The sequence below is a fragment of the Chenopodium quinoa genome, unplaced genomic scaffold, assembly GCF_001683475.1.
Source record: "Chenopodium quinoa cultivar QQ74 unplaced genomic scaffold, ASM168347v1, whole genome shotgun sequence".
Classification (NCBI taxonomy): domain Eukaryota; kingdom Viridiplantae; phylum Streptophyta; class Magnoliopsida; order Caryophyllales; family Amaranthaceae; genus Chenopodium; species Chenopodium quinoa.
The window spans coordinates 5,160,691-5,185,578 of NW_018742418.1; the positions used below are offsets into that span (position 1 = coordinate 5,160,691).

At 39.0% G+C, this 24,888-nt stretch overlaps 2 protein-coding genes across 2 annotated transcripts; both read left to right on the plus strand.

Annotated features, from left to right (window-relative positions):
* Nucleotides 1-447: 447 nt before the first annotated feature.
* Nucleotides 448-4,288, plus strand: LOC110713791 (small ribosomal subunit biogenesis GTPase RsgA 1, mitochondrial-like; the record flags this gene model as incomplete). The annotated part of the gene is made up of 5 exons (XM_021892236.1): nucleotides 448-810; nucleotides 1,081-1,632; nucleotides 3,128-3,349; nucleotides 3,456-3,689; nucleotides 3,791-4,288. Coding segments are annotated over 5 exons (1,590 nt in total), but the record flags the coding sequence as incomplete, so codon positions are not given.
* A 7,364-nt stretch (nucleotides 4,289-11,652) lies between these two features.
* Nucleotides 11,653-15,974, plus strand: LOC110710821 (small ribosomal subunit biogenesis GTPase RsgA 1, mitochondrial-like). Its single transcript, XM_021889165.1, has 5 exons — nucleotides 11,653-12,996; nucleotides 14,609-14,830; nucleotides 14,941-15,135; nucleotides 15,234-15,427; nucleotides 15,528-15,974. Exons 1-5 carry the CDS (start codon nucleotides 12,319-12,321, stop codon nucleotides 15,712-15,714), a joined length of 1,476 nt encoding a protein of 491 aa, XP_021744857.1. The 5' UTR covers nucleotides 11,653-12,318; the 3' UTR covers nucleotides 15,715-15,974.
* The last annotated feature ends 8,914 nt before the right edge of the window (nucleotides 15,975-24,888 follow it).

Consider the following 24,888-nt stretch of genomic DNA (forward strand, 5'->3'; position numbering starts at 1 on the left):
AATCGAAATATAGATGATAAATTCATAAAATTTGGCTAAGTTTCAAGAATTTTTCTCACAAAAGTTTGCAAAAAGTTTAAGAGAAAATGTGGAGAATAAATGTTGGGAAGAATTCAGTAAAATGAAACTCTGTATTCTTTCGATAAAAACGAAAGCAATTAAAAGCCGAGAAAATAACCGCAAAAAACCGCAGACAAGGAAGCAACGTGGGCGCGACACAAATAGGCGCGGGCGCGCCTCCCAAGTTCTGCCAAAGTTTTGCAACTTTCCAGAGAGTTGACGCCTTTTTGTCGTGGGTTGCGCCAACCTTGTGCAGGCGTGCTGAACATTGGCGCGGGCGCTCCTCTCTGACACCTCTAAATCATCCGAAATAAATCAAACGATCACAATTCTCTCATACACTCTAAATAATCTAACACTTCATTCTCTCTCCTCCGCCACCACGCGCCACCGCATCTCACTGCCTCTACCACCGCCGTCCTCTTTCTCCGACTTCGATTCTCTCTTATCGCCACCACAATCGTTTGCAAAAACACCCACGACAAGAGCAAGCAAGCTCAATCAAATGCGCTCAAAGCGGCACGTGAAACTACACGCATCAATCATATACAGTCCTCTCCTCTTTCCTCACTCCTTAATTCCCATATTCTCTCTCCTAATCAAGCCATAGGTTTGGTTGCTTCAGCTCAAGCCAACTTCATGCGCGTCATCGTACAATCGACTCCTCCAGAACCAAAAAAAACTTCTAGAACCTCCGAGAAGAAGGATGTGAACGTTCTAAAGGGTTCTGGAAGTGGTGCTGGAATTGAGGTGTTGTGTGTGGTGTAGACTTGGCAAATAGGTCATTCGGGTCGGGTCAGCTAACATTTGGGTCGGGTCGATTCGGGTTTCGGGTCAGGTATCGGGTTGAGTTCGGGTCGGGTCAATTTCAGGTCAAGTATGTTCGGGTCATATTCGGGTCTAGTTAAAATCTGGTCGGGTCATATTCGGGTTGTTTCATTTGTGAATCAAGCTCAAATGAATAACTTTAAACAGAATATATATATTTTGTTATTGTTATAATTAAAACTATCAATTTAGTTTATGAGCTTAGCTACGGTTGAAGATGAACAATTTGAGTTACTTTTGGCAAGACATTTTAAGTTCAATTATAAGGTAATTTTAGTTCGGGACATTTCAGATATCGGGTCTGTTCGGGTATCGGATTTGTTCGGGTCAAACACTTCGGGTTTCGGTTCAGGTCAGTTCGGGTGTCGGGTCAGGATCGGGTCAACTCCATTTTCGGGTCGGGTTAGGTCATTTTCGAGTCATCGGGTCTGGGTCAGGATTGCGAGGTCTAGTGTGGTGAGAGCCGTGTTGAAGAAGATTAAACGGAGGGTTTTGGTTGGGGATAGGGTTTTAGTGGGGTCCATTGATTGGGTGAATCGGCGAGGTATGATTGAGAATGTGTTTCCTCGTGAATCGGAGATTCCTGACCCTCCGATTGCGAATGCTGATCATTTCCTGGTGGTGTTTTCGTTGGATCAACCTAAGGTTGAGCCGTATTCTTTGACTAGGTTTTTGGTTGAGACCGAGTCTACTGGATTCCCTCTTACTTTGGCTTTGAACAAATGTGAGCTCGTTCGCGATGAGGTTCGGGTTTTCTAGCATCGATTTAATTGGTTTTGTTGTTGAATTTGCTGCTGAAATGTGTATATGTTTGTGTGTTTAAGCATGTTTTGGAGGACTTGATATTGCAATGTTATTATAGATAAATTGTGTGATCAAAACTATGGAACAAAAAAAGCCTGTTGGGTGGATATTGTATTGATTGATTGGGCGGAGTTATAGTGTATTGATATATTGTGTGATTAAATTTGTGTTTCAAGTTTGATGATGCTCAATGTGCGTAATTTGTAGACTTGGGGACAAGTTTAATGAAATGCAGGCTCGGTTTTTAGCAACATTGAATTCAAATATATAACACAAGGAAGTATATGGATGTTTGTGTTTTACCAGTTTTTGAAGAGGGTATGTTATGTTATTTGCAGAATTTGAATGAACTTGCTGCATTGAGACTCTTTCCCAGTGCTGCTTATTGTTTTATTTTGGGTCTTATGGTGCTCGGAGACAATGTGCATAGCTTTTTGTGAACTCGTCTAGGAGTGGAGTATTGAAGTGAGATTGTAAAGGACTAGTGGGAGTAAGTTAAATAGAATGCAGGTTTTTGGTGCTAATGTTATTCTCAATTCTGTGGTCACAAGTGACAGTCATTGGGGAGTACAATATTCTAATGCAAGTAGCTTATGCTTTAATTGGTATTGTGAAAGTTTGCTATTAACCATTGTAGATGTAGTGATCAAACTATCTTATTTACTCGGGTTGCTTGTAGAAAATAAGTTTGTGTTTTGAAAACTTAGTGTTCAAAATTTAATCGCAAAAACACGTGTGTCTTGTATTTTGGAAGGAGTATTAGTAGTTGTGTAGTTTAAGTAGCATTTTAGTGTGACTTTGGAATACTCTTGCTATGTTCGTGCAACCAGTAGGGGCTTATGATTCTTCCCTCATTATCCTTGCAATTCCTTTCTTAGTAGCAGCTATTTTCATTGCCTTTTTATTTTAGAACCCCCTTTCCTTTGCAGGTTCTGTTAAACAAAATGGCCAATCATATGTGACGGAAAGTCACTTTCTTTTTCCTCATGTCGGAAAAACAGTGTGTTTAAAGTGCCGGAATTTTTTATTCAGTTTTGTGTTTAGTGATACTTAGAAACAATGTGTATGTTTTTCATAAATTGATTTGTATTGGAGTGAGTAGCTAAGTTATTACTTGTCAGAGCATTAACAAAGTTACAGAGCAGGCATACTCATACAACCTAATGATCCTAGGTTGAAATCAGAGGTTATATTATAGCTGAAAAGAAGTGCAATCTTCTAGCGCTTGGAGCTTACGCTCATAATTGATATCTACTTTTCTGAAACAGATAATAGTATGACTTATGACTCCTTTGCTTGTGTATCTACTTGTTCCAATTTGCACGTAGTGGCTTAGCTTAAATTATTTCATGTGTTGCCATTAAATAGCATATGTTCTTTTTGTGATGGTTGTTTTACTAGCTCTTCAATCATATGCTTTATCTGCACCGTGCAGGTTCTGATTGAGTGGAAAACCAGGCTTCGTCAGTGGGGATATGCACCCATATTTTGCAGCGTCGAGTCAAAGCGTGGACTTGATTCCCTTGCATTCTACTTGAGAGATAGGACAACAGTTATTGTGGGTCCAAGTGGTGTTGGGAAGTCTAGTCTGATTAATGCCTTGCGAAGCAATGATCAATCCCCCAACCTCATTGAAGAGGGTAGCCTGTTTGATCCTGTGGGTTTTATCTCCCTATTGTTTCTTGGATCATCTCAAATCTTTTAAATCAATGTTAACTGAGAAGCTTGTAATAGCTTAGCTGTTCTCTCTGACAAACTATCAGAATTCAGGCAGCAAATGGTTTGAGGAGCAACGAGTTAGAGAAGTATCTGCTAGGAGTGGAAGAGGGAAGCACACAACTCGGAACGTGTCTTTGCTACCATTGGCGGGAGGTGGATATCTTGCTGATACCCCAGGGTTCAGCCAACCTAGTCTAATAAAAGTAACAAAACACACTCTTTCACAGGCTCTTCCTTCTGTTTCCCTCATTTACCTAGCTACCATCAATTCTTTTTGTTAATTTCTCCCATATACAATGGCTTATACAGTTCAACTGTATCTTCAGATTCAGAAAAACCTAGAAGAAAACAAACCCAATGGATCTGAAATTTTGTTTAGCTTCGTACTCATCTTGGTCAATTGTATAACAGGAACAAGGTGGGAGATATGGGGGTCACACTAGCTGAGCCAAGGTTGGAGCCAAAGAAGCACAGGAGGCAATCTCGCAAGAAAACGAACCAGTCTCTATTAGACGAGTTGGACGAGCTGGATGATGATGACGATGTTTACTTGGAAGATAATCCTATCATCCGTGCCATGGAGCAAGAAAATCAGTAGGACTGCAACTAGACGAGCATCGTTTGGATAGCTAAGCTAGATGATGATGATTACATCTTACTTTGTTTTAGATCATTTTGACTCTTCAGGATAGTGAATAAGGGGGAAAAGGTTTAGAACCCTCTTTTTTGTTTCCTTCTTGTAAATAATGAGCCCAAAAGCAAAATGCCTGTATTAGCTGTATATATGAAACTTTGGGGTCATTTTAGTTTTAACTAATGCTGTTGAGAAGATATGTATAATCAATCTCTAATGACTGGAATAAACACGACTTTTTCATGATTTTTTTTTCAAATTTAAGCTGCCCAACTGTATGATCAACTCCAATATCCACCATGACCCTTCTGTCTCTATTTTTATTAAATTTGCTATAATTCACCCTATAGATTAGCTCATGGTAGTAGTAATTTAACCACAATGTTTACAAAACAAATACTCCCTTTGTCTCTATTTTTTGTCCCAATTGACTTTTTATGGTCTTCAAGATACATATTAAAATGATCATATCTATAATTTAATTGACCGGCATATAATTTTAGGCAATTTAATTGACTTAAATTAAATAAGAGGTAAGGGCCTATTCTCTTCAGCTTAATTTCAGTTCAGTTCAGTTCCTAATTTCCTTCTCTCATAAAATATTCAGTTTAGTTCATTTCAACTCCAATCAGTTCAGTTCAGGTCAACTCAGTTCAATAAATCAGAACAGATCCTAAGTGGAAGTGTTAGAGTTTAAAATTTGTAAAAGAAAGATAGTGAAGTTAATAGATTATTGAAAAAGTAATGAATGTGAGATCAAAGAAATTATTAAAAAAAAAGTAGAAGTGAGTTTGGGTGAGGACCATGAAAAGAGAGAGATATAATATTAGGCCCTGTTTGACAGAACTAGCGGTAGCGGGTAACTTTAGCGGTCGAGTAGCGAGTAGCTGCTAGGGTAACGAGTAGCTGTCAATTAGTAGTGAGTAGAGGTTAGTTGTCAAAGTAACGCTTGATACTATGAGTGTTTGACAAAAGTAGCGGTTGGAATACTAAAATATATTAATCATCATACAAATTGTTATAATAAAATAACCAAAAATTAATAAATGCTACCCGCTATTCTTTAACGCTACTATTTTTAACGTTTGAGAAAAGCTACCTGAACGCTACTTCCACCGCTAACCGCTACTCACATCGCTACCTTGCCAAACGCTCTTATTTTTTTCATAGTAGTGTTTTGATTGGTTAAAACGTTAACCGCTACTTCAAACGCTACCACCAAACAGGACCTTAAAATGTAGTTTTTTGCTAAAAAAAGGAAGTGTAATACTTATTAAAATACGACAAATATGGCAGGGAAGTATAAAAAGTTGATATCAACAAAATATACAATGAGATGAATAAAACAAGATTTCACATAACTCTATTACCTATTGTAGAATAACGGGTATTTATAATAAACGTTTTCAAAGTGTGACTTAAAATTTAAAAAGGAGAAGAGAGAGAGAGAGAGAGAGAGTATATAAGATACAAATTCAACAAAGTTTAATTTTACAAACAATACATCCAAAACACACACAATCAAAATAACTACACTTCAATGAAATAAAAACTATAACTTGAATAATCATCAATCAATAGTTTTTGATAAGATATGAGATGTGGGGTTGTTGGTTTTGGGCCCAAGTATGGTAAATACCAAGTTACTTCCCTTAAATTTTTATACAAATTTTTACAAACACCTCTATGTATGTTGCACTCCCTGCACCCTTTTTTCATCATTATAACATTTTATAATTTTTCGATTTTGAATTATATATAAAATATTCATTTTTATATGTGTAAATGTTCAATTTTTTTTTTTTTTTGAAACAATGTAAATATTCAATTTTGTATCATTAATTGTTCAATCTTGTAAATACGACGTGCCATATCCAAATTAGTATTTTTATTCCACTTTTATAGTAAGACAATTTTTTATATTGATTTGTTTTATTATTTAATTAAATTAATAGGCTTTATTTGAAAAAAATATTTTTCAATATAGAATAAAATTAATTCAATTACAATTATAACATCATTTTAAATTAGTCATATGCGAACCAATGTGAATATATAATAGGAACTATGAACCAATCTTAGCCTTTAATCGCGCTCCATCTAACGGCTCACGTTTCACCCGCATCTCTCATAATCATAATATTTGCAATGACTATGCTGGCAGTAACAAATCTATTTTTTTTATTAATTAGTGGGTTCAATAACGTGAGATAAATTATGTTAAAATTATTTATGAACTAACAAATCACGTGAAACTATATAAGTCATTCATCAATATGTAAAGATATGTAATTATAACTACATACCCTACGGGTTATTTATAAAATTATATAGCAACATGGCTACACTTTTAAAACAATATTAATTGTCCAAATACATAAGATAGGAATAGGCTCTCTTTTATAAGCAAGTTACCAAGAACTACGTTAAACTAATGACTTACCTATGACATTAATAATGGTTAATCCACTTCATACTATCTAATTTATGTAATGATAACAGATTAAATTTCATCAAATCGGGGGTTTACAAAAACATTCATTTGTCTCTCTTTCACACACACACTAAAAATGTCTATTCAACAATTTCTTGCAATTAATTATTAATGGAAATATATATTTTTATACATATGTTTTACTTTTGTGTATCAATTTCTGTGAAAAAATAATTTTTTTATTTTTTAAAGCCATAATGGGGAGCGGTTCAAGCATTAAACCACTTAAAGCCATAATGGGGAGCGGTTCAAGCATTAAACCACTTCTCATTCTCTTCAAATGGGAAGCGGTTTGAACAGCTTCCCATTTAAAGTGACAATGGGAAGCCCCCCAAGCGCGAGCGGTTCAAAAATCGCTTTCCATTAGGGTATTGAACCGCTTGTCATTTACTTTTTTCTACTAGTGTTACTATTGTTAGCAGCTTTCTGTTTTGCAAAGTCATCTTCAATTTCAATGCCTATGTTGTAGACATCTTGAAAGTATTTAAATTGCAATGATATTTCAAATGCTTTTGATATTTTTCTTGAAGGTTCTTAATGAACATTCTTACAGATTCTTTCTCACTAGAAACTTCAATCATTCTAGTGAAAGTATCCTTCCATCTATTGTAGAAGGTAGTGAAACCTTCATTCTCTTTTTGTTTAAGCATTTCAAGTTTCCTATGGTCGATTTCTACTTGAATATTACATTTGTATCTATAATTAAAAGCATGTGTAATAACCTCCCAAGTAGCGATCTTCTCGATGTCCATGGAGAAGAATCATTGTTGGCATACTGGCTTAAGAGAAAGTGGGAATAGCGAGGGGAAAACCTTCTTTTTAATTCCTTTGATTTCCATGATTGTTTCAAAGGCCCTTAAATGAAAGTAAGGATTGTCGATGACCTTGAATTTAGGGATGTCATTGGCAGAAAACTTTTGCGGAAGAAATTCCTTATTCACTTAGACCCCTTTGGAGCTAATTGAAAGGTACTTGTAGTCATTAGAGACTTGACTCAAGCTATTTTCCATACTCAAGGTATATACATTCCAAGAGTTTTGGTGCGTAATCTCTTTCACTTTACGTTGTTTACATATTTTTAGACTTGGTGATGACTTTCAAACCATAACACAATCAATCATTATAAAACATTCAAGCAATCAATCATACCAATTTAATTCTTGAATAATTAGTGACTACATACACTTAATGTTGAATCCTTTTTAAACTACCTCGGTGTTAAATAACACCTTAAGTGCATAAAGCACCACAAATTCTATCCCTCGGTGTTTAGAACACCTTAAGTGCACTTAGGCACCAAAATATAATTTATCCCTCGTGTACATAGACACTTAAATAGCTGTTTTCTCATGCTTGTAGCATCAATAAAAATTATATGAACCATAATAAAATTCTCCTTCCATATTCCAAATTCAAGTAAACCTTTAGTTTAATTAAACATGCTCTAAATCATGCCAATAATAAAAGTGTGGTTCACATTTAACATGTCATCGATATTAATTCCAATCATCAAGTCACCACAAATAATCTATACTTCACAAATCATTCACCAACATCAATCCAAACCACAATTCCAATCAACACCTATCATGATACTACATTGGAATTAATTGAGCAAAGCCTAACATACTTCTATACACTTAAATAATTGCCAAGTATGCAAACATATCTTGAATACGATCTCAAAATCGCCACGACTACACGAAATCACTTACTTGGAAATCTCCTGCAACCCAAATAGGCAAAGTTACAAAGAGACATTAATACCTATTCAATATAAATTTCCAGCAATATATATATGCACTCTTTAAATCACTTTTAAACCCTTTAAAACAAGTTGAAAATAAATTTAAAACCCTTACTTTTATTCCCAATTAATGGGTAATTAAAAATTCTTTCAAGAATCACAATTCTAACCTTTATACAAAAAATCTAGCTTTATAAAAACATGTAAAATTTCTTAATTATGTTTAAAAACACCTATTTCAATAATTTCAATCATCTATAATCAATTCTCATCAATATACTTTAATTTAGAAACCTATGATTTTCAATTTGGGCCTTTTTAATTCAAAAATTAAATCTGAAAATTATATACATAATAATTATATAATCAAACATCACAAAAATCATCACACAAACTCAAAAATAATAATAGAATTAAGGCTAGATTAATTTAAAACAAGAAAGACTTTTTTTTGTTCGAACCACACGCACAAGGGGGAGGGGGATGGTTGTCGCCGCCTCCCACCGGCTGCTGCTGCCAGCGAGTGATGGTGGTGGCCGGCCGATGATGGTGGTGGCAGTCGGCCACCCGTGCGTGTAGTGTGTGTGTGTCATGTGATGTGAGAAGAGGGGAGGGGGAAAAATTAAAGGAGATATAAAATAAGGGGGGAGAGAGAGATAGAGAGAGAGAGTTTACCTTTGGGTATTCTCCACCTTGGGCAAGATCTAACTTGCTCAAAAGATAGGTATTTATACCACCTCTCTAAAACCTCTTAAGCTTAAAATCCCTTTCTACCCTTAATGATCCCTTCTCCTATTCAAACTAGTCATTTGACTTCTTTAAAATCCCATTGATTTTAAAACTTTCTTTTATAAAATCATATGCCCCAAAGTTTCCAAATCACGAAATAAAATATTTTCAAAACTATTAAATAAATAAAATCGAATCTTTTATTAAAATAAACCTTTTAAAATTAATAAAATACCGCAAATAATTCATTTTGAATTATTTAAATACTTTATGAAATACTAATTTAAATTAAAATACGTATAAAAATACGGAGTATTACATTCATGGAGAGGGAATTCGAGGTGAGGTGCGTCGGGGAGGAGGAAAGGGAGATGGTTGGGGTCGGGCTTGTCGCCGGCGGGCGAGGGGGGATGAGTGTCGAGAAGTGGGCCCATGCATCGGCCAGAGGAAGGTGGTGGTCGGGCTGAGATAAGGGCAGTTGTGGTTAAGGCTGGCGATCCCTGACCGGAAACTGACTCAAAGTTTATGAGAGAAACCCGAACTCGACCCAAACCGAACCTGAACAACCCGAATTCGACCCGATTTGACCCAAATTTCTTATTTCGTAATAATATTAAGTTTTACACTATTTTTGATTATTTCTAAGCATAAACCGAAATTGACCCGAACCCGACCTGTTGACCCAAATTGCCACCCCTAGTTGTGGTGGGTGAGTTTTTTTTTTTTAAAAAAAAAATAAAATAAAATTAGTTATCTATACTTAGTATTTAAAAACACAAACCACAAATTTTTCATATGACACATGTCATTACAAGTCACTACTCACTCATTACCCCATATGACACATGTCACCTCTCTTAATCTTTTTGTTTAAGTCTTTATGCATTCTATAACTTGCAAATTCAAGTAAGAAAATTAAGTATTTTATTTCCACCATAATAAAATCAAGTTGAACTAACCAATTAATACACATCACATAAACATATGAATTATAATAATAATAATAAAAAATATATCTTTTCAACTCCCGACTAATATAACTTAAACCAATACGTCATTTTATATCCCACGATCTTTAATTATATATACCTAACTAAATTCCTTCATCTTCTTCCACAGTTCTACCCTCACTCTGTTTTTTTTTTTTTTTTTTTCAAGTTTTAGCAATGAAACAATTACTTCGTATTTCATATCAAAAGTTTCAATTATTGAAAGTATACCTACATATGAAATAACCAAGTAGCAACCCGTGCATCGAACGAGCCAAAAGGCTAGTTAATGTATAATTATCTATATTATTATTAAAACTCATAGGGACAACATGCTAACACCATATGTCACCCTTATTTATCATTTGGTGCCACATGTGTGCCATGTGTTGTCCTATGTGTATCACCCTTCCCTCACTGCATTGAATTGTAGTAATGTGTAGTTAATTTGAAAAACTCTTCATTGGTATAATTTTAATCCTCTATAATAATGCTTAATTTACTTGAAAAACTCTTCATATGTATGTATAACCTCTATATTTAAATTTGACATATTAATATAGATTATTATATTTTTCACTCACTTATTAATATTGTTCAACATAACCCTTTTTGTTAATTTTGGTCAAACTTAAAAATTTATGATGTAACGGGGCATCGCCCCGGCCAATAACTAGTTTAAAAAAAACAAAACAACAGCCAATAAAATGTTGCCACATGACAAAATAAGCCTTAATTACTAACGGAGTTAACGTCCGTTAGTCATTTGGATATTCCGTGACATTTTTGTTAAAATCGTGGGTATATGGTGAATTTGAAAAAATTTATGGGTATGGTGAAAAAAAAAAATTACTCAGGGGTACATGGTGAAAAAAACCGTAAAATATATTGATTTACTTAATAAATATTTTGTCAAATTAAAATATTTATAGTTTGGATTAAGCTTTTGATTGAGTTGGTGTTTTAACATGATATCAAGAGCCAGCGTGATACAAAAGTCACCGGTTTGAATCTCATCCACAGCAAACCAACAATAGTAGCTATCAAATTCAATGCAGATTATAGAAATGGACTTGAATCAGTATATGTTATCTGTTAATCTGTTATCATGTACCCATCATGTCAGAATTGACCGGGTACCCGACATGTTACAATTCCAAATTAATGAACCTTAACCGAAGCATGTATAACAAGTTTCAATTCCAAGACCTACAATTTGCTAATAGGTCACGGTTTTGACTTTGGACTCCTACCATGTTAAGACAAATTTAAAAACTTGTAATTATCGTGATTCTTCCATTTAATATCTACTAGTCAAATTCGGACTTGCCACAAAACTCACAACAAACCACTGTAAAGATTACATTTCAAAAGAGGAAAATTTTTGCACTTTCAATAAGAAGACGATGAGTAGTTAGTTTTAAGGGTTAACAATAATAACTAATTATTAAAACCAACTATAGCTACCTGAAAACTCCTCAATCTTTGTGATTGAATTTTTTCTGTGTAATGCAAACTATAATTTCAACATAAAATATTACTACTCCGTAATTTGTATGAAACAAAACTTGTATCGACTTTTCTAAAAAAAAAAAAAAAAAAAAAAAAAAAAACTAATAATACTTATTACACTTAAATAAAAGTACTTTTTTTCGTGATAATATCTAGATGATGTAGGCATGTAGCCATTGGATAAGAATAATGTAGTCAACTTCAAACCAATTAGGCACATCAAGTCAGTTTAGTGTTCGCTTGATTTCAACCTAAACTAATTTGGATTGGTCCACCTAGCAAATGTTTATAAATCAAACTCACTTTCCACTAACCAAAATTGAGCTGGCTCACGCCAATCACCCAACCCTCGAGTCATCTTATAATAACCACCTAGCCCACTTTATAAGCCGTGTATATGTTTGAACTTCCCAATCTAGTAACCCTGCTTAATGATCACCTTTAAATTAACAACTTCGAATACGACCAATTCAATCATCGACCCCTAGTTGATAAAATGATCCAAATCCTATTAGAATAACTCTGGGCCTATGATCTGGACATCCCCAAACCCCAAGCAAGAGCAAAGATCTAAATGCCCAAAGCATAAAAAAATCCAAACTTCAAACTTACACAAAATAAGCCTTATCCAGTTATCCCATTTAATAATCCCGAAACATCAAGAATATTCTATCAAATTCTACGTTCCAGTAACCCCTGGAAAAGCAACAGAACCAAAAAACAAAAAAATGGATTAGACTGAAAACTTCCACCACCTACCGAAACAAACAATCAGTCACCGGAAAAAAAAAAACTGCAAAAAATGGCGGCAACTTCATTCTCTCTCCTCCGCCACCACGCGCCACCGCATCTCACTTCCTCCTCCACCGCCGCACTCTTTCTCCGGCGCCGATTCTCTCTCCTCACCACCTCAATCGTCTGCAGAAACACCCACGACAAGAGCAAGCAAGCTCAATCAAACGCGCTCAAGGAGGCGCGTGAAACTACACGCACCAAGCATACACAGTCCTCTTCTCTTTCTTCTCTCTCTAATTCCCATATTCTCTCTCCTAATCAAGCCATAGGTATGGTAGCTTCAGCTCAAGCCAACTTCATGCGCGTCATCGTACAATCGACTCCTCCAGAAGAACCTTCTAGAACCGAGGTTCTAGAAGGTTCTGGAAGAGGTGCTGGAATTGAGCTGCTGTGTGTGGTGAGAGCCGTGTTGAAGAAGATTAAACGGAGGGTTTTGGTTGGGGATAGGGTTTTAGTGGGGTCCATTGATTGGGTGGATCGGCGAGGTATGATTGAGAATGTGTTTCCTCGTGAATCGGAGATTCCTGACCCTCCGATTGCGAATGCTGATCATTTTCTGGTGGTGTTTTCATTGGATCAGCCTAAGGTTGAGCCGTATTCTTTGACTAGGTTTTTGGTTGAAGCTGAGTCTACTGGATTCCCTCTTACTCTTGCTTTGAACAAATGTGAGCTCGTTCGCGACGAGGTTCGGGTTTTCTAGCATTGATTTAATTGAGCTTTGATTTATATATGATTGTTGAATTTGCTGCTGAAATATGTATATCTTTGTGTGTTTAAGCATGTTTTGGAGGTGTTGATATTGCATTTTTATTATAGATTGGCAGAGTTATAGTGCATTGATGTAGTGTGATTAAAATTATGGAACAGGAAAAGCTTGTTGGGTGGATATTGTATTGATTGATTGACTGAGCTTCAATGCACTAAGAATGTTTTGGGTGTTGCAATTTGTGTTTCGAGTTTGATGATGTTCAGTGACATATGTGTGTAATTTGTAGAGTTGGGGCAAGTTTACTGAAAAGCAGGTTCGGATTTTAGCAATATTGAATTCAAATAATAATACAAGGAAGTATATGGATGTTTGTGTTTTCCCATTTTTTGAAGAGGGTTTGTTATGTTATTTGCAGAATTTGAATGAACTTGCTGCATTGAGACTCTTTCCAAGTGCTGCTTATTGTTTTGTTTTGGGTCTAATGGTGCTCGGAGACAATGTGAGGTAGCTTTTTGTGAACTTGTCTTGGAGTGGAGTATTGAAGTGAGATGTAAAGGACTTGTAGGAGTAAGTTCAATAGAATGCTGGTTTTTGGTGCTAATAGTATTCTCAATTCTTAGGTCACAAGTGATAGACAATGGAGAGTACAATATTCTAATGCAAGTAGCCATACTATAATTGGTGTTGTGAAAATTTGCTATTAACCATTGTAGATGTAGTGATCAAAGTCATCAAACTATCTTGTTTAATTGGGTTGCTTTTAAGAAAATAAGTTTTTAGAAAACTTAGTGTTCAAAATTTAATCTCAAAAGCAAGTGTGTCTTGTAATTTGGAAGGAGTATTAGTAGTTGTGTAGTACAAGTAGCATTTTAGTGTGACTTTGGAATTTTCTTGCTATGTTCATGCAACCAGTAGGGGCTTATGATTTTTCTCTCATTATCCTTGCAATTCTTTTCTTATTAGCAGCAATAGAATGCTGGTTTTTGGTGCTAATAGTATTCTCAATTCTTTTCTAGAACTCCTATTCCTTTGCAGGTTCTGTTAAACAGAATGACCAAAAAATTTTGACGGAAAGTCACGTTCTTTTTCCTCATGTTGAAAAAAAAATAGTGTGTTTACTACTTTACTGCATTCAAAATAGTTTAAGTGCCTGAATTTTTTATTTGACTTTTCAGACATATCAGTTTTGTGTTTAGTGATACTTAGAAACAATGTGTATGTTTTTCATAACTTGATTTGTATTGGAGTGAGTATCTAGGTTAATACTTGTCAGAGCATTAACAGAGTTACAGAGTAGGCATACTCATACAGCGTAATGATCCTAGGTTGAAATCAGAGGTTATATTATAGCTGAAAAGAAGTGCAATCTTCTAGTGCTTGGAGCTTACGCTCATATTGAAATCTGCTTTTTCTGAAACAGATAATAGTTTGGCTTATGACGCATTTTGCTCGTGTATTTACTTGTTCCAATATGCATGTAGTGGCTTAGCTTAATTTACTTCATGTGTTGCCATTAAATAGCATATGTTCTTTTTGTGATGGTTGTTTTACTAGCTCTTCAATCATATGCTTTATCTGCACCGTGCAGGTTCTGATTGAGTGGAAAACCAGGCTTCGTCAGTGGGGATATGCACCCATATTTTGCAGTGTTGAGTCAAAACGTGGACTTGATTCCCTTGCATTCTACTTGAGAGATAGGACAACAGTTATCGTGGGTCCAAGTGGTGTTGGGAAGTCTAGTCTGATTAATGCCTTGCGAAGCAATGGTCAATCTCCCAACCTCATGGAAGAGGGCAGCTTGTTTGATCCTGTGGGTTTTATCCCCCTTTTGTTTCTTGGATAATCTCAAATCTTGTAATTTATACAATGTTAACTGAGAAGCTTGTAATAGCTTAGCTGTTCTCTCTTGTAAACTATCAGAATTCAGGCAGTAAATGGTTTGAGGAGCAACGAGTTGGAGAAGTATCTACTAGGAGTGGAAGAGGGAAGCATACAACTCGGAATGTGTCTTTGCTACCATTGGCGGGAGGTGGATATCTTGCTGATACCCCAGGGTTCAGCCAGCCTAGTCTAATGAAAGTAACAAAACACACTCTTGCGCAGGCTTTTCCTGAGGTAGCTTCTGTTTCTGCTCATTTAGCATAGCTACCATCAATTCTTTTTGTTATTTTCTCCCACATACAATGGCTTATAAAGTCCAACGGTATCTTCAGATTCGGAAAAAGCTAGAAGAAAACAAACCTAATGGATGTGCATTCAACAATTGTTTGCATGTTGGTGAACCTGGATGTGTGGTAACTGGGGATTGGGAGAGAGATCCGTACTACTTTCAATTGCTGGATGAAATAAAAGCAAGGGAGGAATTCCAACTAAGGACATTGAGCACAAAAAGGGAAGGTGATGTCAGGTAGAAAAGAGGATCTGCAAATATTTATTAGATTTATTATGCTCAAGAGAATCTGAAATCTTGATTAGCTTCGTACTCATCTTGGTCAATTGTATAACAGGAACAAGGTGGGAGATATGGGTATCACACTAGCTGAGCCAAGGTTGGAGCCAAAGAAGCACAGGAGACAATCTCGCAAGAAAATGAACCAGTCTCTATTAGACGAGTTGGATGAGCTGGATGATGATGACGACGAATACTTGGAAGATAATCCTATCATCCGTGCCATGGAGCAAGAAAATCAGTAGGACTGCAACTAGACGAGCATTTGGATAGCTAGATGATGATGATGATTACATCTTACTTTGTTTAGATTATTTTGACTTTTCAGGATACTAAATAAGGGGGAAAAGGTTTAGAACCCTCTTTTTTGTTTCCTTGTAAATAATGAGTCCAAAAGCAGCCTGTATATATGAAAATTTGGGGTCATTTTAGTTTTAACTAATGCTGCACGTTGAGAAGATGTGTATAATCTCTAATGACAGGAATAAACGCAACTTTTTTCAAATTTTGGTTTTCCAACTCTAGGATCAACTCCGATTTCCACCACGACCCTTTTGCCTGTGGCGTCTTGGAGTATATACTTGTATTTTTTATTAAACTTGCTATATTTCACATATTAGCTCATTGTAGTGCTTTAATCACAAAGTATATTAAGCAGATATACAAAATACAAATTCAACAAAGTTTAAATTTACAAACCATAAATCCAAAAAAAAAAAAAAAACAATCAAAATTACAGTTTAATTAAATTAAAATTACAATAACTCATGTAATCATTAATCAGTAATTTTTTATATCAATTTTTTTTCTTTTAAATTTTTTTTAGAGTTTGCCCCACCCGGTTCATTGGAGCTTAGCTCCGACTACATCCGGATCCGACTCGGGTTGCACACCTAGCTTATGGTGGGTGAGTCTCCCAACAAGAGTTTTCTGCATTCGGTGAGACCTCCCTTAAGCGACATCAAGCTGCTTACTACTTGAGCCTACCCTTGTTGATTTTTGATATTAGTATGAGATGTGGGCTTGTTGATTTTGAGCCCAACAGTAAACACCGAGTTACTAAAAACAAATATCCCCTTTATTACTTCCATTAAAAAAAAAAAAAAAAAATCACCTTTATTACCTCCCTACCAAAATCAGAAAAAAAAATACATCCCTTATCATATTCCTAAACTAAAAAGATTTTTTTTTTAACAAAAACCGTAAAAACAAATCCCAGATATTTAGAACCTCTTTTTATACTATGAGTAGGATTTTCTCTTTCTCCTAAAATTATACTACAATCGCCTTACATGCACAACGAACACTCCATATAAATATAAACCTTGCTCTTCCCTCCTCTTCCTCTTCCTCTTCCTCTTCCTCTTCCTCCCAAGTTTCATCCTTTTGTATTCTCCCTCGTAAAATCATAATCTAAGCGCTATGGCTATTCCGTACGATCAACTGGAGAGATTTTTTTGGTTGTCCGTCTTCCTTACCGTGAGAGAGATTATTTCGGTATGATTGCATGGACCGGAATCGGAGTTGATAAACATTGGGGCATTTCCTTGCTTATTTGCTCTTTTTATTTCCTTGTTATTGATTCTGAGATGGCATGGCCCGACACGAGCCCGCCTCTTGGCCCGCGTGTCGGCCGTCTTGGCACGTCAATAACGACCATAATTAGAGCCGTTTGTCACGACTCACATATTCCCACCCCTCACTAGAGCCACAAGGCAGCAAGTTATAATCGTGGCCAAGGGGAATGCCCTTGGTGCATGGCTAGCAAGGCCAGAACACCCTTCCCCCTATAGAGCTTTATTTAGCTCCCTGCCATTTACCCTAGTGAACACGCCCATGACAGTAACACAATAATGGGCCATGGGCCGGGCTTAATGGACTCCAAATGAGCCCAAACTTGATGGCCCACCGTTTTTGGGCCCAATAAAGATGATGGTGCAGTCAGAATTTGAAGATGAGGCCCAGAACTTTCCAGAATGCACGAAGAGGTTCGTGGTGCATCCGGAGGTCTCTAGAAGCCTCTAGGGACAACTTTTACATACTTAAGATGCTAGAACTTTGTAGATGGTTCTAGAACATTGTACATAAGCCTATGTAATTAGAAAGTGTATAGAGTTCTCTAGAACCTTCCATTTGAGGAGGTTAGGAAGCATCTAGATTAGAACACTCTAGAAAGGGATGGTGCCTATAAATAGGAAACCTCCCACCCATTCTTACTCATGTACAAACACTTGTATTCTCTCAAGCATTTATAAAAAGCCTTCTTCCTTAAAGCTTTCTCATATATTCTCACTTGTGCTTTCCAAGCAAACCACACTTAACTAACAACATCAATATTTAGCTTTGCTAAGCAATTGGGAGCCTTGACTAGTAGTCTAACGGGTGGTGACTCTAGTAGGCCGCGTGCAAAAGACTAAGGGAATTAGTCAGCGCGTGACACGTGGTATCAGAGCAACGTCGATCGTAGGGGCGGTCTGTTGCGTTTGTGTGCTAGTTGTTGTTAGAAGATAAGTGCGGAAGTCAGGAGTATGGCACAAAAGGACGATGCCCATGCATCCGTTGTGGAAGAGGGAAACACCAGTAAGAAAGCTAGCCGTACCACCTTGCTTGAGGAGAAGATGGTTAGCATGGTCCAGGCCATCTCGGAACACCGAGATAGCATTAATGACCTCAACGAACAGTACAATGATGTTGAGGCTAGGGTCAAGGGTCTTGAGTCGGGGACTGAAGAGGCGAAGGTGGAAACTCAATCCTTGGTCAGTCAAGTTGCTGGAGATATTAGGGCAGAGATGGCCCAACTGAAGGATCTCCTCATGTCCACCATTGACTCGATGGAAAAGAGGATCGGCTCGATGGAAGAGAAGATCGAGTCCTTACACGCCGACGTGGTGTTGTGCAAGTCGGCAATGGCCGGGAGTGCCGCTGTTCGGGATGGACCTAGGTTGAAGGTCCCCGAACCGCCAAAGTACAACGGAAGGCGCGATGCTAAGGAGCTTGAGAACTTCCTGTGGAGCATCGAGAAGTACTTTGGCGCGATGCATTTGGACGATGATGCATCAAAAATCAGCACCGCTACCATGTACTTGGGGGACGATGCCATCCTTTGGTGGAGAAGGCGCGAGACCGACATCAAGAAGGGTCCAACTCAACACCTGGGACGAGTTCAAGAGCGACCTCAAGAAGCAATTCTATCTAGAAAACTCGGAAGAGGTAGCCATAAAGAAGCTGCGTGGGTTGAAGCATACGGGGTCAGTCAAGGAGTACATCAAACAGTTCACTTCACTCATGCTAGAGGTGACCGAGATGCCGGAGAAGACTCAACTTCTCTACTTTATGGATGGTCTACAACGATGGGCTGAGCAAGAGTTGAAGCGCCGAAACGTCCAAACTCTCGTTGATGCCATCGCTGGTGCCGAGTCCTTGTACGAGTTCAAGCAAGAACCAAAGAAGGAGAGAGGCAACAAGAGTAGCGGCAACAAGGGGAAAGGTGGGGGAGCCAAGCCCACCGAACGAAGCCACAACGGTAGCAAATCGTCTGAGAGGAAGGACAAGGACAAGGAGAAGTCCCACTCAGACCGAAAGTCAAAGCGCTTAGATTGCTTCCTATGCGGGGGTGATCACTGGGCTAGGGAGTGCCCACAAAGGAGGAAGCTCAATGCTATTATGGCTACATCACCTGGGGAATCGTCAGGGGACGAGGCACACATGGGGACGTTGCGCCTGTGCAACAGCGTGAAGGCCACGGTGGAGGAGCCCAAGGAGGACAAGGACCTGGCCAAGGTATGTACGCTACCCCGGGACAAAAAGCCATATCTTATGTTTGTTGAAGCCATAGTTGGGGGAAAGGCCTCAAAAGCATTAGTCGACACTGGTGCTACCCACAACTTTGTGACGCTCAAAGAAGCCACAAGGTTGGGTCTTAAGTTCACCAAGAAGAGGGGTTCTTTGAAAACGGTGAACACTATTCCAGCATCCATCCACGGTGTGGCTCGTGGAGTCCCACTTCAGTTGAGTGAATGGAAGGGGGCAGTAGATTTCACAGTCGTCGACATGGATGATTTCAACTTGGTGCTAGGATTGGAGTTTATGGACTCAGTAAGGCCTTTCACGTTCGAAGAGGATGGCTCGCTGACCATCAAGAGGGGACAAGGAGCATGGTCAGTCCCCGTTGCCCGAGAGGAAGCCGAAGCCAAGATGTTGTCCGCAATACAACTTGACAAGGGCATCAAGAGGAAGCAGACAACCTTTTTGGCAACAATGGTTGAGGAGAAACCCGAGGTGCAACAGGAGATCCCAGTGGAAGTTGCCAGGGTTCTCAAGGAGTTTGAAGATGTCATGCCTCCCGAGCTACCCAAAAGGCTTCCCCCTAGAAGGGAAGTAGATCATGAGATCGAGCTGGAGCCTGAGGCAAGGCCTCCAGCCATGGCACCTTACAGGATGGCCCCACCGGAGCTTGAGGAGCTACGGAAGCAGTTGAAGGAATTGCTCGATGCTGGTTTTATTCAACCATCTAAGGCACCATACGGGGCACCTGTTTTGTTCCAGCGCAAACATGATGGAAGCCTGCGCATGTGTATAGACTACCGGGCGTTGAACAAGATCACCGTGAAGAACAAATACCCCATTCCCCTTGTGGCAGATTTGTTCGATCGATTGGGGAACGCCAGGTAATTTTCTAAACTTGATCTGAGGTCGGGGTACTGGCAAGTACGCATCGCCGAAGGGGATGAGCAAAAAACGGCATGCGTAACTCGCTATGGGTCCTTTGAGTTCTTGGTAATGCCTTTCGGCCTTACCAACGCCCCGGCAACCTTTTGCACTTTGATGAATAAGATCTTCCAGCCTTTCTTGGATAAGTTTGTGGTCGTCTATTTAGACGACATTGTGGTGTATAGTAACACTTTGCAGGAGCATGTGCAGCATCTGGCGCAAGTGTTCAAGGTTCTACGGGAGAACTAGCTATATGTCAAAAAGGAGAAATGCTCGTTTGCCAAGATGAGGTGTCTTTTTTAGGGCACCATATCAAGGCTGGCAAGATTATGATGGAGCATGACAAGGTGCGCTCCATCCAAGAATGGGGTGAGCCAAGGAATGTGTCCGAGCTACGGTCCTTCCTTGGCCTTGCCAACTACTATCGGCGGTTCATTCGAAGCTACTCGGCCAAGGCAGCACCTTTGACCGATTTGCTCAAGAAGAGGGCCCAGTGGTGTTGGGACGAGAAGTGTCAAAGGGCATTCGATGGGTTGAAGAAGGCAGTCACGGAAGAACCCGTCCTAGCCTTGCCTGATTACTCGAAGCCATTCGAGCTGCATACGGATGCCTCCGATTATGCCATAGGTGGGGTCCTTATGCAAGAGGGGCATCCCATTGCCTACGAATCTCGCAAGCTAAACGATACGGAGAGGAGATATCCTGTCCATGACAAGGAGATGACGGCCATAATTCATTGCTTGCGGATATGGAGGCACTACTTGCTCGGGAGTCGGTTCACCATCTACACCGACAACGTTGCGACAAGCTATTTCCAAAATCAGAAGAAATTAAGCCCCAAGCAAGCTCGTTGGCAAGACTTCCTGGCCGAATTTGACTATGCCATGGTGTATAAGCCAGGCAAAGTAAACTTTGTCGCCGATGCTCTAAGCCGCAAGGCTACCCTTGCAGCTATTAGTCGCGCCACGAGCACCATCTTGGATAGAATCAAGGATGGTCTTACTCAAGATCCTATGGCTAAGGGGCTCCTGAACCTAGCCAAGGAACGCAAAACCCGAAGGTTTTGGATAGAGGATGGGATCCTCTATACTGCTGGGCGGCGACTATTCGTGCCTAAGTGGGATAATCTTAGGCGAGATATCATGAAAGAGTGCCATGACTCTAAGTGGGCTGGTCATCCTGGCGTCTTACGCACGTTAGCACTCTTGGAGGTGAATTACTATTGGCCACACATGGGGCAAGATGTGGAGGCCTATGTAAAGACTTGTCTTGTGTGCCAACAAGACAAGGTCGAACAACGTGTGCCGGCTGGGTTACTTGAGCCACTTCCTATACCTGAAGGGCCATGGGAGCGCGTATCAATGGATTTCATTTCAGCCCTACCCAAGTCAGATGGGTATGGCTCGATCATGGTGGTGGTCGATCGCTTTTCCAAATATGGCACGTTCATACCGGCACCAAGGGATTGCACAGCCAAGCAAGCAGCCCATCTATTCTTCAAGAACGTGGTAAAATATTGGGGCTTGCCTTGGAACATCATTAGTGATCGAGACCCAAGGTTCACAGCAAAATTTTGGACAGAATTGTTCAAGTTGCTTGGGTCCGGACTCCACTTCTCAACAAGCTTTCACCCCCAGACGGATGGGCAAACCGAAAGGGTGAATGCCTTGCTGGAGCTATATCTCAGGCACTATGTGAGTGCCAACCAGCGAGATTGGGCTAAGTACATGGATGTTGCCCAATTCTCCTTCAACCTACAAAGATCCGAGGCTACGGGCAAAAGTGCCTTCGAAATAGTCATGGGACAGCAACCCTTGACTCCACAAGGGATCGCCTCGGGGTACACAGGGAGCAGCCCAGCTGCTTACAAGCTTGCACGAGGGTGGCACGAACAACTCGATATATCCAAGGCTTACTTGGACAAGGCGGCCAAGAAGATGAAGAAGTGGGCTGACAAGCATAGGCGCCCAATGGAGTTCCAAGTAGGAGATTTGGTGATGGTGAAGCTGCTACCCTAACAATTTAAGGTCTTCCGACAGGTGCACAAGGGTCTTGTGCGAAAGTATGAGGGACCATTCCCCGTACTAAGGAAGGTTGGGAAAACATCATACAAGCTTGAGTTACCCCCAAGGTTGAAGATTCATCCGGTGTTCCACGTGAGCATGCTCAAGCCCTATCAAGCTGACCATGAAGATCCAACAAGGGGCGAGTCACAAAGGGCGCCCACGGCTGTGGTGGCATCCTTCGAGAGGGACATCGAGACAATTGAGGCCAAGAGGCTCATAAGAAAGAGAGGGGTTCCAAGCTACAACGAGTATCTTGTTCGTTGGAAGGGTCTCCTGGATAGTGAAGCAACGTGGGAAAAAGAAGGAGACATATGGCAATTCCAAGACAAGATAGCTAAGTTCGAAGGGCGGCCTTGACGGGGACGTCAAGACTTGGGTGGGGGAGCATGTCACGACTCACATATTCCCACCCCTCACTAGAGCCACAAGGCAGCAAGTTATAATCGTGGCCAGGGGGAATGCCCTTGGTGCATGGCTAGCAAGGCCAGAACACCCTTCCCCCTATAGAGCTTTATTTAGCTCCCTGCCATTTACCCTAGTGAACACGCCCATGACAGTAACACAATAATGGGCCATGGGTCGGGCTTAATGGACTCCAAATGAGCCCAAACTTGATGGCCCACCATTTTTGGGCCCAATAAAGATGATGGTGCAGCCAGAATTTGAAGATGAGGCCCAGAACTTTCCAGAATGCACGAAGAGGTTCGTGGTGCATCCGGAGGTCTCTAGAAGCCTCTAGGGACAACTTGTACATACTTAAGATGCTAGAACTTTGTAGATGGTTCTAGAACATTGTACATAAGCCTATGTAATCAGAAAGTGTATAGAGTTCTCTAGAACCTTCCATTTGAGGAGGTTAGGAAGCATCTAGATTAGAACACTCTAGAAAGGGATGGTGCCTATAAATAGGAAACCTCCCACCCATTCTTACTCATGTACAAACACTTGTATTCTCTCAAGCATTTATAAAAAGCCTTCTTCCTTAAAGCTTTCTCATATATTCTCACTTGTGCTTTCCAAGCAAACCACACTTAACTAACAACATCAATATTTAGCTTTGCTAAGCAATTGGGAGCCTTGACTAGTAGTCTAACGGGTGGTGACTCTAGTAGGCCGCGTGCAAAAGACTAAGGGAATTAGTCAGCGTGACACGTTGCTTTGCTGCCATTGCTCTTCCCCTCTTTCTAACGGCTCTTTTTTCCCCAATTTGCCTATAAATACCAAATTTCACTTCACTTCCAAATCACAATTGAACTCATCTCTTCTCTTAATCTCTAATTCTCTTAATCTCTGATTCTCTTATATTCTCTAATTAATATATATTAATATCGAAAAAAATTAAAAATTCGTAATCGTAATTAGTGGAAAGCGTTGAACCACGGCTGTAAGATCTAACTAATCTTTATTATTGTTGTTAATATTATTGTTATTACTTATTATTATTGTTATAATTATTGTTATTAATTATTATTATTATTATTATTATTGTTATTTTTATAATTGTCGTTATTAATTATTATTATTGTTATTGTTATAATTGTCGTTATTAATTATTATTATTGTTATTGTTAAAATTGTTATTATTTTTAATTATGGCATTACCAAACATGAACAACCCATCATCCTCTAGGAAAGCCTGATTTGTCTGTGGTAATAGTTCTAGGGAATCACTTAATCCAATTACCCCCCCCCCCCCAATTTCAAGTCCGACCAAGGACCCCGGTAACGTCCCCCTAGGCTTTGAACAATTTAGGCACGATGGTACTTCCAGTTTTCAACCCTATAATATAAATAATATGCCCGAATTTCCACAAAACCAATTTCCACCACTAAACTAATTTCCACAATTCGGTCAATTCCCACCTAATTTCTTTGACCCACAAAATTTTTATTCTAGCCAAGGTAGCCAATAAAATACCTTCAATGCCTTCGGTTCTACTACTAACCAACAAATCCTCGAATCTACAAACACCCAATTCCCAAACACACAAGAGCAATAGTTAACCGAAAGTGACATGGTAAATATCAAAAGCCGCAAAAATGATGTATGACATTATTTTCTGCTAAATAAAGCCCAAACAAGAGCAAAATGTAAAACATGTGGTAATTTATACTCGGCACAATCTAAGTCCGGGATGGGACACTTAAGTAGACACATGAGAAGTTGTGCAAAAACAGCTAGTGATCCAACCCAGCCAAAAATTTCTCAATTCCATTCACACGGCTTTACCTACAACTATGAGAGGGATAGGGATGAACTAGGGAAAATGATAGTACACGCCGAACAACCTTTTCTTTTCTCCGAAAGTGACCCATTTAACACTTACATTAACAAAGCATTACAACCCCAACATAAAAGAACCCTAGGAAAACCATTCGTTTCGCCGCCATGAAAAACTTCGTAGAGTACAAAATGCGGTTACAAGACGAATTGAATAAACTTAATTGTAGGGTGTGTTTGACTGCCGATTCTTGGGATAGTGGTTATAAATATCATTATTTATCTGTGACTTGCCATTAGGTAGATGATCAATGGTTGTTACAAAAACGAATTAATCCATTTCAAAATACTGAAATACCCCCCACACCAGTATTAACATTGCTCACCATTTAATGGAAGCAATAAATGAATACTACCTTCGA

Coding starts and splice junctions, on each gene's coding strand:
- LOC110710821 (XM_021889165.1), top strand. CDS start 12,319: ATGGCGGCAACTTCATTCTCTCTCCTCCGCCACCACGCGCCACCGCAT. Junction 12,997..14,608: donor GTGAGCTCGTTCGCGACGAG/GTTCGGGTTTTC, acceptor TGCACCGTGCAG/GTTCTGATTGAGTGGAAAAC. Junction 14,831..14,940: donor AGGGCAGCTTGTTTGATCCT/GTGGGTTTTATC, acceptor GTAAACTATCAG/AATTCAGGCAGTAAATGGTT.